The 19,860-nt window shown below is 43.8% G+C and overlaps 1 protein-coding gene and 1 long non-coding RNA gene across 5 annotated transcripts in view; one reads left to right on the plus strand and one right to left on the minus strand.

The window, feature by feature from the left end:
- The window catches only part of LOC132972089 (uncharacterized), a 473,300-nt gene that overhangs the window by 298,430 nt on the left and 155,010 nt on the right, over positions 1–19,860 (minus strand). The window lies entirely within an intron of this gene.
- Positions 1–19,860, plus strand: part of mast2 (microtubule associated serine/threonine kinase 2) — a 168,540-nt gene that overhangs the window by 19,196 nt on the left and 129,484 nt on the right. For all 4 annotated transcript variants that reach the window (XM_061034950.1, XM_061034951.1, XM_061034953.1 and 1 more), the window contains exons 2-3: positions 11,861–12,011; positions 12,860–13,050. In XM_061034950.1, coding sequence (XP_060890933.1) covers positions 11,861–12,011; positions 12,860–13,050 — 342 coding nt within the window. The remainder of the gene's footprint in view (positions 1–11,860; positions 12,012–12,859; positions 13,051–19,860) is intronic.

A 19,860-nucleotide genomic window follows, 5' to 3' on the forward strand; every position in this document is an offset into this window, starting at 1 on the left:
CTGTGAAATCCAATTTGCTGGTTCCTTAACCTCTAAACAAGGCGGCTTTGAGGAGGGGGGGGGGGGGATTGGTGTCTGGTTGGTGCACACAGAGGCTTTTGTGATGACGAGGCCAATGGTTAGTGGCAAGGTTGTCTTTGTTTGTTAATTAAATCTTCTGCTTTAGGTGGTAGAAATAGCTGGAGAAACATTAACATGGAGCGCAATCTGCTCTTCGAAATGTTTCCACGATGTGAAGCTGTCCACGTAAAAATGTAGACTCTCTCAGGGGCTTTGATTTTTAATGGGGACAGTTTGTAGTACATTTGTAGTCCGAGTAGCATTGACCAATCATGTATCAGCAGGGATCGGTGTGTGCAGGAGAAACAGTCAGCATGGAGATCACAACACACAGGAGGAGCACACTAACTAATCGACTGATTTATCTTTATAAACAGAGATCTGCATGTATGTTTAACTTATCCATTGATGGGTCGCAAAGATTAAGATTAACTTTATTGATCCCCGCAAGGGGAAATTTCTGTTTTTACACTCTTTACACTGTTAATCATGCAACACACACATAGGCTGAAATATACACACATGATGAAACAGGATCCTATGAACATGCACTAATGGAGAGAAGCCAGAGTGACGGAGCTGCCCACAGCGGGCGCTCCTGAGCTGATGGTGGGGAGGGGGTTTGGTGCATTGCTCAAGGGCACCTCGGCAGTGCTCAGGAAGTGATCTGGCACCTCTCCAGCTACCAGACCAACTTCCATATTTGGTCCGCACCGAGACTTGAACCGGTTCCCAACCCAAGTCCCTACAGACTGAGATACTGCCGCCCAAAGGCCCAAAAGCCAATCAGCGTTTGGATTTCTTGACTTCCCTGAATGCATCAGAAACAATTGATTCAACCTCTTGAGGAAAGAAGAGGGCCCTTTCCGAATATCCACAGTTCAGTACGCAGTACTTTTCAGTAGGGAGTTTCAGTATACTGAACTCTTCAGTATGGATACTAACTTCCGGGTTTCATGCAGTATGGATCGGATGTGTGCTTTCAGGAAATTAATTGTATTTTACCCACAATGCTGTGTGAAATTAAACGTAAATCGTCTCGTCCGCCTCCAAATCAAAACAAACGAGCGTGGATTAATTGAATAAATATTTAATCTAGAGTTAAAGTCCCGACTGAAATCACTACTTTTAATTAACAACAGAAAATATAACAAATATCTGCATTATTATAAAACCTTTCCCCCTCTATTTAAATAATGATTTCACTATTTAAATGTGTCTTTATTGGTTTATTTTATATTCTGTATATTACTGTCTTTCATTTGTACTTTTCTTTATGTACTGTATGTTATTTAGTTATTTAATCTGTCTTTTACTTGATTTACATTGTGATATTGTTTTTTGTTTGCCTGACTGTATATGAGCATTACTCTTCTTGAATAAAGATAAACAAAAAAAAAACGGGTGAATGCGGCCGGTTCGGGAAACGTAAATGACGCCACTTCCATACTGAATGAATCAGACGAAGTAGGAACAAATATCTGTCTACTGTGCGCGCCTACTGAATAGTAGGTACTAAACAGTATACAGCACGTTCTGTCTACTGTCTACTGCCTACTGACAGACTGAGTAGGTACTTGGCAATTCGGATACAGCCCTGATAAATTTTGATTTTTACTTTAGTTATTTCAGCAAACTTCCGACCTGTTTGGGAAAGTAAACCACAAGAAAAATCAGTTTCTTTTGGGTTCATACCGCTGTAGTAATCCAGAGTGAAGCCTCTGTGTGACTCATTATTTACAGTTCAACTGAGACTCATGAGAAACAGAAGAACAGGCGCTCCACCGGTCGGGGTAATGAAGTAATAATTAAAGCAGCCAGCATCTTTTTGACTACATGCACAAAATAAAAACACCAACTCAACTGTAGCTCTTAAAATGAGATAAACTCTGCAGTATTTTTTTACATTATGAACTAAATTCCAGACATGATTTCGTCTGGCAGTGAGTCTCAGACAGGTAGAGACCCCGAGGTGTTTTCTCATTCAGACTTTATCCAGCTGCCTCCTGAGTCACCGTGCAGCAGACACACACAAAGACACATGCTCAGTCTGCAAACGTGCACAACACACCTGACCGGTGAGCTCGCAGAGAAGCTACACACACTCACTCCCTCGTCGTCTTTGTGCTGCTGGGTCAGAGTCAAACGTTTAATGAGCTTTATCACTGAGGCAGAGCGGCTGCATGAAAAGCCATTTAACTCCTCAGCCCTCCTTATTACTCTCAGCGACCTGCAGAGGCTGATGGAAATGCCAACGTGTGTGTGTGTGTGTGTGTGTGTGTGTGTGTGTTGCCTGTTTAAGTATTCTTTCCATCATTTATTCATGAGTAACTGTTGGATTTTAAAGCCCACTGTGTAATGCACAACAAATCTCCAAAACACAAAATGCATTCAACTTTTCCCCTGCGGTGAACCTGATGTCTCCAGGTTTGGCTTTTTCAAAATGGTAGAAATGCAAATGAGGAACATCTCAAAACAGCACAATGCATGGTGGTTGTGGGGACGACACAGTCTGATGGTGGAGGCTGGGCGTCAGGGGCGTCGGGTGGTCGTAGTGTCAGATCACCTCGCTGAAGGTTGGGGGAGCTCCGTCTACTCGTGAGCCTGGCTTCTGCTGCCGGTGCAAGGCCGCCTGGGCTTCTGTCACGGACAAGGGGGTTAGTCAAGAGTTCATACTCAGACCTAAGACGGTGCAGAGGGTCCGATGTAATCTTTGATGGCAGACATTGTTTCTTATTGATCAAAGTGTCACTTTTAATGCAACAATGCTAACTCCAGCATCTCACTTATTTCAGTAAATGCTCATTGTATAGATGCATTAATTGTTTCTGTGTGTAGACTGAAACAAAAGCAAAGACTTATTGCACCGCCCTGGCACAAAAATGTGCTTAGTACAAAGAAAGAAGAGGATGAGGAGCGAGGAGGGAGGAGTGACATTTTACAGCGTGACATTTTCTGAATGCGACCCACTGTTCACAAAGAAAGCTCGCCGCTGTAACATTTTCTCTGCTCGTCTCTCTTCAGCCAACGCTGCGGCTGCTTCCAAACCTTTCCCCCCTTTTTAATGAAAACATCCACAGCAACCGTCCTGTTATCTGGACTCTGGTCTGTTTACCTATTGCCCCCCCGGTGGGCCCGTGCCGGACGGTGAAGGTCAGCTCACGCTGGGAGGGGGGTCATAAAAGGAGGCAGGCTGGAGGTCGCCTGCTGAGTCTGACCTCTTATTAACACAAACCTCATCTATCTTCCTCTGTTTAATTCTGTTGTTTGCTTTTTCTGCATCAGGACACACAAACTGATTAGGCAGTGCGAGTGCAAGGATGGAGGACGTCTGTGATTGGTAGACGATGCCCCATCGGATTATTGGAATCTCACGGCTTTGACATTTTAGAACAAATAGCCACATTTTTGCATTTAGCAATCCCCATATTTCACTGCAAACCACTTGCAGTGCTTTCACACCTTCACAAAACTCATGAATTTTTTTTGGGTGAGCTGCGTGTGTGAAGGCAGCCAAACACATTTTTCTCTCAGACTTCACACTCAGAGTTTCTACTGCCAGCCCCTTAGTATTTTTTCTGCAGAAAGTCTGAGTGAGCTCAGGATTAAGGCCCACCTCAGCTCCAGCTCTTTGTCTGTCGTTAAATTGATAGAGGCAGCATTTCCAAACTGGTGACCACCATAAATAGGCTTTGAAAAAACTGCCGTTCAGAAACCAACGGTGACGTCACTCAGACTTTGTCCATGTTTCCATACAGTCTATGATTCTGAAAGCTGCACAGCACAGATAAATACAAAACATTAGCTGCAGTAAACCCTCAAAAAAATACTGTTCAGACATGCAGAGCGAGATTTTAGCAGCATTTATTGACATTTAAACATCTTAAAAAGCCAGCTAATGAACATGGATCTGGTCTGCTGTTGCTTATTAATTAATGTTTCGGTCATTTGTTCAATATTTTAGATTCTAGATCAAAGAAACAGGTCATGAATATCTCAGTTATTCATTAAATCATGGCTTAGTGAGAGAAATTTAAGAGGAGGAAGAGAGATCTTCGAGGCTACATTTTCAAGGTTTTTTTTGTTATAAAGGAAGACATGCATAAGAATAAAACACTAACTTGATGAGATTATTTTAATTAGCTGAATCCCAATTAAGTGGGGTTAAAACCAGATTTAAATTAGGTCAGGGTTGTCTCTTCTATCTTCAGTTTAGCCGTCATGGGAGTCTTACTGAATGTAAAGCAGTGAAATGTTAGATTTAGTCTTTTATATCTTTAATGTGACAGCATTGCTACCTAAACTGAGTGTAAAGTGTGCATGTTTTGTCCGGGTTCCTGAGCCGTGTAGTTCACACTCTGCTGAAACATTGTCTGGTCAGACTGTACACCGTGTCTGATGAATGGCTCCTCTGTGCTCGCTCTATGTTTTCTGGAAAGAACAGATCCCTTCTGAAAGTAAATTCACGCTCTCCGAGGTGTGCGAGGGCTCTGAGCGCTGAGGTCGTTTGCGTTGCTTCAAGGTTTGTCAGAAGAATGAAACCTGCAGTCGATCCAGAGGCTGTAATATGGTCTCTGTGTTTTCAGTTACCGTTAACAACAGGAGGGAAGCTGTGCCGTTACCTTTTAACCACATAACTCTGCATGGATTCTGATGTCTCCTGGAACACAGTGAATACAGAAATCATCAATTTCACTCCAGTCAAGGACCCAGTTGTCTTTGAGAGTAATCTTGAGAGTAATTGTTCAAAAGATCAGGTAATCTAGTGTTGGTTTTTATCTGACTACACCTGAGATGTTGGATGTTTCAAAAGTGTGTTGTGATAACTTTGAACCCCTATATCCTCCGTACACGGGGCACGCGACATAACCACTAGGCTATCCGGCACCCTAGATCTGTAGTTGCAGAGATAATCACTCTCATGATTCCCCGTCTGCACTCACTCGCGCTCGCTCTCCTTTCTCGCTCTCTTGGTTCCCGTCTCTTCCTACACGGAGCCATGAGCTAGCCTGCACTTTTTGAATGAATGAAAAAATTAATAAAAACAGGTCAAAAATAAATAATAAATACATTTACCTGGGAGGCCCGCCCGAGTATCATCTGTGTGGGAAACACTGATATAATAATCCACCCTATAGCTCTATCAATCCTGAAAGATATAATTCAAATCGTCTGTGAGGAACTTTCATATCTGTGTGTGCTTTGGCGCCCCCTGTGGACAAAGTATGCAGTATGTAGTCCCGTTTAGAGCGCTGGTAATCCAGATTAGTTAATCATAAAAGTCTGTTTCAATCATCTTGATCCGATCCAGTTTCACTTGCTGGGAGCAGTGTGAGTGAAAGAACATTTCTATGTTCCTCTTTGCAGGAACATTTAGTCCACTTAAAGCGTCATTAAGAAGAACTGCTTACTTATATTGGAGGAGACACGCTCAGCTGGCATCACGTTCCGCTTTCATGCAGCCAAGAAGAGTCATGTTTTCTCGACACGGACTCAATCCTGACCTGTGGTTGTTTTCATGGAAACAGAAAAAAGTCGTAATAACATTCCTCACAGCTCTCTTTCACGTCGAGGCATGAATGAGTTTTACAGCACGGAGTCGTAAAGCTCATTAAATCATGTTATTGTCCCGCCGTGGTGTTAGCTGTGGGTTGTTTTTTGGGAGATTTAAGGCACGATTTCGTGATTTCTTCTCCATCAAACTTCACATACCAGTTAAGTAGAGGCAGCATTTATGTTGCCGCACTTTACACTCCTCCCTCCATATTTCACATCCATCCGTCAGAAGTCTCTGCTCCCTTTCCTCACATTTTTCTCCTCCTGTCAAAACTCTCCCTCCCTCCTTTTCCCCCCCAGAGTACCTTGGTTCAGCCTCAACACAGCTGGAACACATCAGCACTTGTAGCAGCTCCGATTACCAGCCACATACTCACACACACACACACACACACACACACACACTTATACACACTTTACACTGACGCAGCACTGCATGCCGCCCCCCCGCTGACGGACAGGAAGCACACATGATGCAACGTAATCCTGCTCAGACACACATGTGGTAATTCTCATGATGTAACAGGCTCAATACTCTCAGCTCGCTGAGGCAGGCTGTTAACCTGTTCACCTTCACACTGACACACACATGTACACGCACACACATGTACACACACACACATGCACACACACACTGCAGGGATCAAGTTTAGACTCGTGTCTCCCTCATAATTTCACTGATCACCTTCAACCTTCCTAAATGTTTTTTAGGACTGGCAATCAAAACAAGCTTTGCTTTGGTACGAACAAAAAGGATCCATCAAACTTGTGTTTAGTTAATTTATGAAAACTTTTTTTATGGATAGATTACGAAACATTTATCAGTTTTTTGTGAGACAGACAACCTGCTAAGATCTTCTTGATCAATTGATTGATGATTGTAGCATTTGACATATTGATGAACATTAGTAAAATTTCCCTGGGTTATTTGGATATGACAATGGATAGAGTGAGACATTGGGAGAGAGAGAGAGAGAGAGAGAGGGGGATGACATTCAGGAAAAAAGCAGCAGGTCGGACTTGAACCCGGACTGCCCTCTTGGAGGACTACAGCCTCTGTACATGTGGTGTGACTTAACCAGTAGGCCATCAGCTCCTCCAAAAAATAGTTTCAAAATATGTTTTTTAATGGCAATAAAGGAATGAAAATGGATGCTGTTTGCCAAAATGTTATTTCAGCATTATTCAGAATTCTTGGAAAAATTCCAAGGAGCAGTATGTAACTCTGACACCTAGTGTTTAAAATGGGTACTGCAGTCCAAATTCTAAAAATGGTAGAGAGCTGTCTCTCCCCGCCCTCCTCTCTAGAGTCGATGCTCACACAGGTCACCATGTGGTGGACTCTGAAGCTTCAGTGTTTATCCAGCTCTGCATGGGTCTGTAAACCTTTCTGTGTTCTAACCTCTCTCCATTTTTCAAAAGCATCTCCAATATTGATCCTAGTTTGAGCACGTTTCTGCTCGTGGAGCTTATTAGAAACATGCAGAGGCTTTTTAGGAAAGTTTGCTAAACACTGAAGCTTCAATGTCTGCCACATGGCAACCTGCGTGAGCATCGACTCTAGAGAGGAGGGGGCGGGGGGAGACAGCTCTCTACAATGTTTAGAGTTTGGACTGCAGTACCCATTTTAAACACTAGGTGCCAGCGTTACATATCGCTCCTTTAAGAAGAAGAAAAGATTTTAAAAATACAATTTTAAAAGCCTTCAAAAATGCATTTACAGTTTTTAAAACAATGATACAAATTTTGACTGAGGCTCTTAGTAAGTATGTGGTTTAAAATCCGCTTGTAGGCTGATAATGAATATTCAGATCATGTTTGTTCTGATGGCTCTTTGAGGTACGACAGGTGTAGGTGTTGAAAGATGTGCAGCAGCAGGTACAGACTGTACTGTGGATGTTCTGTCTGCTCCTCAGTTTGCTGACAGCAAACATCAAACACCAGCAGCTCAGGATATGTTTCCACTCAGCAAGATTAAAGTGGAAAAATGCAAAACAGAAAGTGCTGATTGTCGAGGTGTGGTTGGTTCTGGACATTGAGCGCTGTAATTCTTCGCTGGTGGTCGGCCTTCACCCCCGCACACAAACACCCTTTGTGACTTTTTCCTCCCCAAACAAAGCACAAACATCACAAACTCACTGTGCAGTCCTTCACCACACATGCACTGTGCTGTGTAATGCCCTCCCATCCATCTCCCTCTGCATCCGTCCACTGCATTAAAATCCAATCGCAAACCATTGGAGCTGATGGAGTCGACAGTCAACACACCGCGCAGCCAAGAGAGTTTTTAAATCACGTTTTGGACCACTGGGCTGCTGCTGCTGCCAGAAACACAATACACAAGATTGATTTAGCTTCTTTTTTTTTTGGCTGTGTGGGCTTGTGCTGCAGTCAAGGATGCAAATTTGCTGATCACTAAAGTCTGTGGTTATCCTCAACTTATTTAACCTCCGTTAATGCACCAAACACCACTCATCTTTGTGTTCTTCTTTGTGTGTTTTTTTGGTGCGGGATTGCGAGCGCTGGGTTCAGCTGGCAGCTCATAGTTTCAGCCCCACGGGATGACAGATGTGATAGATTGTACATGTGCGTGTGACATTAAAGTGCGGCGCGGCTCTCTGCAGGATGTGACAAAAGACGAATGTCGGCCCAAATGTGATTCAGCGGGAACACGAGTCCGGAGGGAAGCTGGAGCACAGAGGGGAGGAGGGGGAAGATGGAGGAAAAAGAGAAGAAGAAGAAGATGATGAAATCCTCGTTTTACTTCCCTCTTGGTGTTAGGAAACATACGTCGAATTTGTTCATGAAGTTCCTGCTTTCGGTGTGTGTCCTGGAAAACATTCCTGTGGTATTTTTGTGACACTCTGTTGAACATCCTTTTGTTACAGTTGATGCAGACTGATCTATTTGTGTATCAAAGGAAAACATGGATCACACACATTCAAACTCCCCGCTGAGCGCTTGGTGGAGTGTTTATCAGACAGTCATCTTCAGTTAAAAAGCAGCTGGATTATTTTAGTCCACTGCCTCAGGTGTATTTCCGTCACCCCTGTTGTCAAAGACTGTTCTTTTTGACACATTCTGAATCCCTCATTTGAAGCTTCAATCAGAGTATATTATGCAAAGCTCTCAAGGTGTGCGAGTGTGGCTGCAAAATGGATGCAGAACTAAATCTTCCACACATGCACTGCGCTCCAGAAAACGTTCAGACATCAAGCATGAATATGTCAGGATCTGTGAGCCCAGAATTTACAGCATGAGCTAATCAGACCTATTTGTGTTTTTTGAAGCACGCTGTAAACATGTGAATCTCTGCTGTAAAAACAGTTTTTTTTAGATTGGGTGTGTATGTGAGTTCTGGTGCTTCTGCAGCCAGCTTCTAGTGGACACTCAAAGAACTGCAGGATTTTTGCAGATTTCCATTTTTCAACACCTGAGGTTGTCGCTTGAGCAACACCAAACCCCTTCAAGACACTTGGGGGGCTTTTTGTAGGGATGAACCTGTCACTTTTGTTAGAACTAGAGCACGCTAACGTGATGCAATTCCCCATGTCTGAAGACAGCTCTTATGCTATCAATGCTAATGCTAAATAGAGGATTTAAGGAAGCAGTGGCCACTCTGCTCACTGTGCATTATTCATCCAACTGAAAGTGGACTGATGAGTCTATAAGCATTAGCTCATCAGGTAATACATCTGCATCTGATGAAGGAGAGCTCGTTTGGAAGCGCTCCATATTTTGAACCCCAGTGTGTGTCTGTTCACTGAAAGCTATAAGTCATCTCATTGTTGACGCTCAGGCCTTTTATGGCCAGTACAAGTCGATTTCAAATGTCCTTATTGGATTCTGTGGATGAATGTGGACGTCTGTACTCCAGTAGATAAAACACTCCTCTGTGTCTGCAGACAGGTGACACATCAGTTCTGTGAATATCAGACAGACAGGTGTGCTCGCTCTTTACTCTGATGGAGCTGTGACAGGTTGAGCTAACCGGCTGCACCAATGGCTCTCCAGAAAAAGCAACCGTGTGTTTCTTTCTCCTCCTCTGCTTTAATTACTTGGATGATGTGAAAATGTGTTGATGTTTAGCAGGGCTGACATGTCAAAACTAGTGTTTACTTCACAATGTCACTTCTTGGCTTTTATAGTTTGGATTTCTCTGTGTGTGTGTTTGTGCGCACATATGTGTGTGTGTTGACAACTAAAGTCTTGTAAAGCTAACTGTGTGACAGTTCTTGTAAATCAAACATACACACACACACACACTGACCTCTAAACTGTCTTCAGTGTTTATAGATTTCAGTTTCAGTGTGTACAGGAAGCTCAGCTCATCGGATTGTCTGCAATCTCTCTCTCCCTCTGCAGAGTACTGTCTGTCTGCCCCCTGCTGGTGGAATAAAGAGCTGCAGTAGACGAACAGGCTGTGACAAAAGATTCTAAATGTATTCATTGCGCTGCAGAGCTCAGCAGGCGTTACATTTGAGTTGTTTTCCTTGAGAGAGAGATGCATCATTATCTTAATTTAATTTATTATTCTCAACTGATGCAGCCAGTCAACAGGGATGAAATAATGCACAACAATCAGTGTTATGTTTGAAAGGTAGAGATGTTATGTTTGCTCTGATCATGTTTAAAGAAGCAAAATGTAAGTCATGTCAGTCATCACATGCAGCTCTGCATCTCAGCAATCCTCTCAAATGGAGATGCTAGATGAGGGCATAGCTCTAGATAGTATTTAAGAACAGGGAGGAGTTGAACCTGCAACCCGTTAGACGAGGACTGAAGATGAAGCAGACTTTTCGGCTTTTTAGATTTTGCAGTGTTTCTGTATCAAGTCTGATATTTCATCTCCTGTACAAAGCGTAGTTGATGCTCCTCTCTGTGCAGATTTGTCATAAATGTTTGTGATATTGCAAAAGAGAGCGCGTTGAGTTTTTTCACCACCCTGGACTTGGACGCAACTGAAGTGTGTGAAGCTGTTGTCTGACTCACTCAGCATCGGGCTGTGATTGTAGATGAGAGCAGCTGCTCTGATGTGACATGAAGTGACACCGTTAGTCCATTAGCGTCATGTGTTAATGTTGATGTTGATCACTGATGTTCTGTTGCAGCAGATAATTTACTGCAGCTCCAGTTAATGGATGTTTGTTTGTGTTTCCATCCGAGGGGTTTCGAGTGAAACAGGTTGAAGGTAACTGAGGCTTTCACTAAAGCTCTTTCACATGTGCAGCCATCTGGGAACTGTGTGCATGCACGTGTGTGTGTCTATGTTTGTGTGTGTGTGCTAACGTGGGCTGTCCAGATGTTCCTGGAAAAGTCTCGTCAAACGGGCTGGGTCCACCGGCAAAACAGATGACAGAGAGGAAGAAAGAGGCGGATAATAACCCGAGCAGAAACGTTTCCAAAACGGTTTGAAGCAGAATCCTACACACAGACCTTCAGTGTGTGTGTGTGTGTGTATGTGTGTGTGTGTGTGTGTGCATGTGTGCTGTTATTTCCTCTGCATTTTCCCCAAGCTTTCTTTTGGGATATCGAGGAAGTCCAGAGGAACTGTTCCCTCATTACACCCACAGACTGAATTATAAATCACACTCTCCGCTTGCTCTGCAGCTGTTTGCTGACACGTTGTTCATCCCTAACCACAGAGAGCCCGCTCATACTGCCTCTAATGCTAACTGTTAACTGCTCCTGTTGCATGCTGAGGAAAACAGGTGTGTGTGTCTTCTGTTCAGACAAGTGTGTGCGTTTGTGTGTTGTAACTATGTGAGAAGGAGATGTGGTGTCAGTGAGTGGTTAGTGTCGTGTTTTATGACTTTATTTTGGCTCTCAGCCCGCTCCCTCACACACTCTCTGTACGCTCTGACTGTAAGTCCTCAGATTTGTTTCATACTCAGGAAGGCCGACTTTCATTTGGGGGTTAAATATATGAAAATATTATCATAACGATTAGAAAATAAAAGGAAACTATACAAGAGAGGGGTCATAGTGAGTTGTTTTCTGTGTTTGATTGAAAACTACATGACATTTAATCACTTATAATTTCTGTGTTTTTTTTCTTTTTCTTTTTCTTTCTCTTACTAATTACTAATTATAATTGCAGCCATGGTATAAAGAAAACAAAGACAGCTCGCACATTGCATGGCTCTAAATATTCCAAAATTGTCCTCTGCTCGAACTGCAATCACCTGTGTCCTGCATTGTTGTATTAGCATGCTAATGTTCTCTCTCTCTCCTTTCTTTGCAGAAGGAGTTTGCAGCTCCGCCTCCTCTCCTCTTCAGGAAGCTGAGTAACCCCGACCTGTCGCCGGCAGCAACCGCTGCCACCAAATCCAAACTGCACCGGCAGCTGAGCCAGGATGAGAGCTGGGCGCGACGCAGCAGCCTGGCCATGACCGGTAACATACACACTTTTTTTATTTTGTGTTAGTTTGTGTAGGACAAATATTGTCTGGGATCTGAACTACCCGATTGGAGACTACAGAGTCACACAGCAACACAATAAACAAACTAATTGATCGAGGCAGCGACAGAACAGCGTTATCCATGCTGCTCGACGTAAGCATTGTTTTTGTCAATGGAGTTTTGTGTACAACACCTGATTCTGACGTCTAAATAGGATCTCACTTTATAAAGAAGGATAACAATCTGAGCCTGTCAGTGGAAAAAAACAGACAGTCAAAGTCATTTTGACCCTAAAATATGTAAAACTAATATATAAAACTATCACGTTTTTTTTTTCTCCTGGGAGTGGAGTTAGCTGAGGTCGTCCTGTAGCTCGTGATCACTCATGCTCTTAATCTGCCGCCAATCTGCCATGTCCATAATCTGAAAAGTGAAAATTGAACCACAGATTACCCTCCATATTCCAACCCAACAAAGGCCATGATGTTAATCCCATGAGGAGGAGGAGCAGCAGCTCTGTGATTTCTGGTTGTATTTTTTAAGCACAGGACCCGGGTTATTCTTTGTGTTTCTTTTGTCTTCTTTTGGTTGAGGGCTCACCGGGAGCCAAAGAGGGCGTGCTTAAATTGGGTTGTGATTGACTTTGAGCCGGTTTGAAACTCATCCAGAGACTCCGAGTGGAGACATGTAAAAACGTAGTCAGGTCTGACTCTGAATCACCGAGCTGTAGTGAGTTTAAACAATGAAATCAGTAATTAACCCTTACAATATCCTCCAAATCTGTGGGTCATAGTATCAGAAAGCAGATCTTCCTAACTCTGCGGTTTACCTGTCCTCTCAGGTAAGCAGCTGCTGCCTCTGTCCTGCAGTCTGCACGCCGGTGTCAGTCAGCTGGCCTGGCAGGGGCCCTCGGGGGGATTCGGAGGCCACGGGGCCATAGGAGGAATATCTGCAGGAGCAGGAGAGGCGAACAACCTGGTCCGGATGAGGAGCCAAACGTTGGGACAGTCTGCGCCGTCTCTCACCGGACTGGTAAGTTACCTAAACCCTGCACACACACACCAGCACACACTCCTCAAAGTGTGAGGTTACTCTCGGTTCTAGATATCAGATGGCTGTGTGCATGCAGAGCCCTGGATAGAATAATCCTCTGAATGATTTTTATGTCTTCAGTCTTCAGTTACAATGAATGGATCTGACCTCCACCCTCGTTTGTTTGTGAAAGAATGCCACCAATATTTTAGCCGACATAATAAGCTGCTGCAGGGTTTCCCAGACCATCATATGAGTCATCATATTACTTTGGTGCACATCTAAAAACTCAAATCTAAAATCTGCTTTTGGCCCTTTAAAAAAGTCTGGTTTAAAGTCAGCTGGTCAGAGATCTGCAGACTCACAGGGAGGCGGTCCGTCTCCGTATGGATCCTGCCTGTTGGGGCTGAAACTGTGCCAGCTCAATGCAGGAGGCCGACAGAGGATGACTCAGTGTTTTAGACACACACACACACACACACACACACACACACACACACACACACACACACACACACACACACACACACACACACACACACACACACACATTCAGAGGCAATTGTAATCCACAGAAACACTTGTTTGCTCGATGCTGAGAGGAAGAGCTGGAGCAGAAATGACAGTGTGTGTGTGCGTGTGTGCGTGCGTGCGTGCGTGCATGTGTGTGCGCGTGTGTGTCTTGTGTTTTATTTTGTGTGTGTGTGTAATTGGTCAAGAGGATGCTGCTCAGTGAACTCCTCATCACTGCAGCAGGTTTCTCCTTGTGTGCTTTTTTAATATATGCTGCACTTCTCTGACCCCTGCTGGTTGTAGAGGGGATTACAACAGGATTATAAAATACTCTGAGATTATTCCTGTAGAAGTTAAACCACATTCACATTAAACTAAACATATTATTTTACAGTGTAGGTTATTTTCATTCTTTCTCAATCAGTAAGTACAGAGTAGATATAACATTTGATTGCACGTCAGTTGATAATTAATGAATTATGTTGATGACTATTTTGGGCCTTTATTTGAGAGACAGGACAGAGGATAGAGAACTCAGGGAAAGAGAGAGGGGGAGAGAGAGAGAGAGAGAGAGAGAGAGAGAGGGTTTCTACAGATTGAATATAGATCGGTCGATATGTTGGAATCAAATTTTTTTCTCTCCCCAATATCGATATCTCTATCGGCCCGTAAAAATCCCATAACGAGCTGGACCTAGTCTAAATTGCATCATAAGAGGGACGAGAAATGTGCGAGCATGAACAGGTGCATGTTTTGCAGAAGTAGTTTTGTCCCCTCTGTGATATAATGAGACCAGTTACAGGCTGAAGAAGAGCGTCTGCTCGAAACGTCTCTGTGGCAAGTGAAATACAATTAGGAGTGCTGTCCATTTTTCCTATAATTGAGAGGCGGGGTTACACCCTGGACTGTTTCGCTTGTCAAACACAGAGCTGACATATAGAGATAGACAACCAGCCACACTCACATTCACACCTACGGGTCATTTATTTTTTTGATTCCTACCTTCAGTTTGATTTCCGATCCAGCACCGGTGAGTGTTTTTTTTGGGTGTGTGTTAAATACACTTTGTTTCGTCTAAGGGAAGGAATCAACCGACTGAAAAATGAAGGAGGCTTTAGAGCCTTTTTAAATCCACACAGTGTCGGAAAACAACCAGCAGATGGCATCAGAGTAAAGAGATAACAAACTCCACCTGCTCATCTGTGCATTGTGCACGTTTGATTAGCACAATGATACTCTGTGACATGTATTTGCACTTAATTTGTGAACATTTAAAATGCATCCCTCATTTTAACCCATGACTGCATCCATCACATGTCTTAAAACTTTACAAAATGACCTTTGACCTGTGTTTGTGCTCCACCTGTGAGAGCTGCCGGACTGGAAATCCTGAAGCTAAAGAGAGTTGTTTGTTTAAACTACTTCAAAATGAGCTTCTTCCTCCCTCTCTCTCTGTGTTTCTCTGCTCGATGAAGCCAGCAGGAAGCTGCAGCCTCGCGTAAGAAAGGGAAAAAAGTATTCTGCAGAGTTATTCTGGCTGAGTGAATGATGGCAGGTTATTATATTTCTCAAGGGCAACCTTATTAATGTGTTCCTTTTTCTTGGCAGTCTCTACTGTTTTACTCCCTCCCTCCCTCTCCCTCTCTCTCGCACGCTCCTTCTTAGTAAACAGCGGTTCATGCACATCATATTTCAGCGCGCTGTTGCTCCTCAGGGTCACGGCTGTCAGAGTTTTCACATTAGTCGGCTTAAAGCTCCATCTCGTGGTTTGAATTGACTCACATTAGGATTTAGAAAGAACACCTGAGCCCCCTCTGGATTGCTTTTTGTGTTTTTTGCCCATCTCTCTTCTTCTCTTGTGTGGTATTATTATTTTAGTAGTCTGTGGTTTCTACAGCATCTGATGTTTCTCAGTTGCTGCTGCGACTTGATCTTATTCATCACCTCGTCTTTATACTGTCGGACATGTTCTTTGGCTACAAGCAGTATGAAGCACAATGGCCAAGCTTTAACCTTGAATTGTTAAAGGTCACATATGATGCAAAATACTCTATAATAGTCTGTCTACAAACCCCCCAATGATGAGAAAAGTCCATCCTCTCCGTCTTTTACCTGCTCCACTTTTCAGAAAATGTGTGCTCAAACAGGCCGTTTGGAGATTTTCCCTTCATGACATCACAAAGGGCAGTAGCCCCTCCCCCAGGTGGGTGACACTCCCACAGCTAGGTGTTTGTTCTGCCCTCTGAGTCTGCCTTCTCACCGTAAACAATAGGACATGGAGCGAGAAACACCAGAGACACCCAAGCCCTTCCAGAGAGGGGGCGTGGTCAGACACAGCTCATTTACATATTTAAAGGTACAGACACAGAAACAGCCTGTTCTGAGCAGGGCTGAAATAGAGGGGTTTATAGACATGATCAAATACAGGATCAGAGTGGATTTAGAACAAGAAACTTCACACACATGTTGAAGAGGAGCTCTGACACTTATTTAAACGGGTTGAAGAGGAGGAGAATATGTGACCTTTAAGTGTCATACAATAACTTTACACCACCACTACCTCTGTTCATGAAGTTACATGAAAACATATTTGTTATAAGACCTCTCTAACAGTGTCATCACAGACTGTGGAACATGTTTTTAAGGGTAAAATCCCCACTGTGAAATTGATTGCCGAACAGGTAAGGTTGATCTATTACCTGGCTGACATGACATCACTCCTTAAAGCTGCAGGAGGAGGATTAGTGTTTAAGTGTTTATTGTCCCTCTGCGCTGAGGATAACAAAGTGTGCTGTGCCTCCCTGGATGTTAATGGACAGAAACATCCTCCCTCAGGGTCTCTTTGTGTTTGTGCTGTTTGCACCTGGGTCAGGTTAATGTGTGTGTGTGTATTACGTGAAATGAATGGAGCTCATGGAGTTTGTGTGTGTCTGTGTGTGTGTGCGTGTGTGTGCGTGTGTGTGCGTGTGTGTGTGTGTGTGTGTGTGTGTGTGTGTGTGTGTGTGTTGTGGATGTCCAGATGGTGTTTACCTCTTGACTAATGGACGAGGGTCTGCTGGTTCTTCTGACACACTTCTGTTTAAGTGCATGTGTGTGTTCTTTTTTTCCAAGGCTGACAACTGAGTATTGCCTGGTAACCCCTGTGAGTGTGTGAGTGTGTGAGTGTGTGAGTGTGTGTGTGTGTGTGTGTGTGTGTGTGTGTGTGTGTGTGTGTGTGTGTGTACACACACTCACACAGAGATTTGGATAAAGAAATAAAACCATCCTTTTTAGTCAGAGTGTGTTTGAAAGCTCGGTTCTCATCCACTGAAGAGGGCTGAAACTTTGCAATAACACACAATCAGATTAGCATAGCATTAGCATTTGTTTTGGGAGGGGGGGAGAGAAATGAAAGGCTCTGCTGGAAGCCGAGCACGGGGCTGCAGATGAAAGCGGAGTGCTGCTGTATTGTTGCAGCCGACGCTCGAGTGTTTTTTGGCACATCGTCGTTAAAGGCAGCGAGACTCCGCAGGGAGGGAGACGCACACAAGAGTTGGAAGGAGATCACACTGTCACAGTCAGGTGAATAAAAAAAACACTCACCTTGTTGTTTTTCTGGTTCGTGTCAGACAGTACACAGGAGTTTTTACCTCCACACCTTCTGTCCCGAGACACTACCTGCCTTAAAACATTATCACGTCAGAGACACAGTGAAACATTTTGGGAAATCTTAAATCTTCATGCAACATCTACAGAAGGTTGCAAAACTATAGTGATAGTGTAGCATTTATTTGACACATTCTCCTTTATTTATTTACTTCACACTTTATTTTTTATTCTTAACCTCAAGAAATCTGCAGTAGAAATAGTCCAGGAGTAATCGACTAATATTTTTGCTTCCTGCTGGGATTATATTCCTTGTAGTGTTTCTGACTGATCCACATCCTGAGAATCTGTACGACCTCAGGTAAGAGCTTGTTAAAGTCTATAAAACAGAATCATTGACGGAGGAAATTGCTGAATAATTACAGAAAACACAAATATCTTAACCATACAGTCAGAAGCCTTTTTCCTTCAAAATAAAATATAGACTTGTAAAAAGGTAAAGCTGCTCCATCATCCCTTCTGGGCCTCCGTGCATGTGTGGTGGTGACTGTGTCTGCAGAGACTCTGTCCTCTGACTGGATTTTACTGTTCTGGTTTGTTTTGGTTGACTCGGGACGTTTCTGGACGGGGAGCTGGTGTGTTACCCCCAGCCAATGACAGCGCAGCAGGTGAGGAGTGGATACAATTCAGCTATTGGACGCGATTCAAGCCGGTGAATATGACCGCCGCAGACGTATCTGCAAAGAAGAGAAAATAAATAATCGCCTTTTCCCTTAAAACAAATTGTATTAGGTAGCTTGCAGTGTAGGTACAAGCGCTAAGTCCTGCAGTGAGTGTGCACTTCTTGGGGTAATGAGCCCAGGAGGAGGGCCTGACTTTTAAACAATTCACACAATTTTTCTGAAAGCTCCAGCTGAGAAACTGCTTAACTGGCTCTGTCTTAACTTCCCAAAGTGCCTCCAAAGATCCATAACTAACAGGTCATGTGTTGTATGGTTTGTTGTCTCTTGTCATTTAAGTAAAACAAGACAAACTGCTCCCTGCATGTTGTCCATGAGTGCAGATGAATTTAGCAGATTTGTGTGTAGGCAGTTCTTTGTGTAGAACACCTGCTGTCTGCAGACGCCCGGCCTCGCTGACCTCACCATCCATCCGCCGTGTTGTGTTGTGTTGGAGCTGTGGACGGAACAGGCTGCCGCAGCTGCCGCTTAAATATACATGAGAACATGTTGAATAATTGCTGCGCTCTTTCCCGCTCTCCCCTGCGTGACTGACAGAAACAACGAAAGAGACGGCGGCTCGAACGGCTCGTCAGACTTTGATATCAGAGCGTTTAAGCACAGGATGAGCTCACATGAAACAAAGAGGCCATCTTTGATTTATACATCAAAACAAACCGGACCGAGACATTTCAGGTGCAGTTCTGTTTGCTGTTAGGAGGTTTGATATTCATGTGATCAACCTCTTACGCTCATGATGAGCCCATTACAGCAGGGCGTCTTCGGCCGGAGTCCATCCCATTTTTATAGATTTAAAGGTCACATATCCTCCTCCTTCATTGTAAATAAGTCTCAGAGCTCCTCAAAACATGTGTGTGAAGTTTCTTGTTCTGAATCCACTCTGATCCTGTATTTGATCATGTCTATAAACCCCTCTATTTCAGCTCTGCTCAGAACAGGCTGTTTCTGTGTCTGTACCTTTAAATATGTAAATGAGATGTGTCTGACCACACCCCCTCTCTAGAAGGGCTTGGGTGTACTCAGTCTTTCTCACTCCATGTCCTATTGTTTACGGTGAGAAGGCAGACTCAGAGGGCAGAACAAACACCTAGCTGTGGGAGTGTCACCCACCTGGGGGAGGGGCTACTGCCCTTTGTGATGTCATGAAGGGAAAATCTCCAAACGGCCTGTTTGAGCACACATTTTCTGAAAAGTGGAGCAGGCAGAAGACAGAGAGGATGGACTTTTCTCATCATTGGGGGGTTTGTAGACGAACTAGAGACACATGTTAGAGTTAGAGGAACATGGAGAAGTGGATTTTACAGAATATGTGACCTTTAATGCTTACTGCTTTATCTGTACAGTTGTCAGAGTTAGACAGCTAGTTAAAGTCTGAATGCTCTCTTTTGAGGCCATCACCTTTTAATTTAGAAGTTAGTAATCTTCAGTTAATTCTGTAGAAGGATGTCTCCAGTCGAGGAAGCAAATACTTGTGTTTCTCTCTGAATGTGATGTGAGGATTTCACAGCAGAGTAGAAGAGCACTGAGGGCGAGGCTGTGATGACTCATGCAGAAGGTTTGGACTCTCTCTGAGGAGAGCACAGTGTGTGTGTGTGTGTGTGTGTGTGTGTGTGTGTGTGTGTGTGTGTGTGTGTGTGTGTGTGTGTGTGTGTGTGTGTGTGTGTGTGTGTGTGTGTGTGTGTGTGTGTGTGTGTGTGTGTGTGTGTGTGTGTGTGTGTGTGTGTGTGTGTGTGTGTGTGTGTGTGTGTGTGTGTGTGTGTGTGTGTGTGTGTGTGTGTGTGTGTGTGTGTGTGTGTGTGTGTGTGTGTGTGTGTGTGTGTCTCAGCTTATCTCCTACTTTCATATCTACAAGAAGTCCGTCCTGCTTCTTTTCACTTTCACCTGACTCATGCACACACACACACACACACACACACACACACACACACACACACACACACACACACACACACACACACACACACACACATAT

This window comes from Labrus mixtus, chromosome 3 (assembly GCF_963584025.1).
Source record: "Labrus mixtus chromosome 3, fLabMix1.1, whole genome shotgun sequence".
NCBI lineage: Eukaryota > Metazoa > Chordata > Actinopteri > Labriformes > Labridae > Labrus > Labrus mixtus.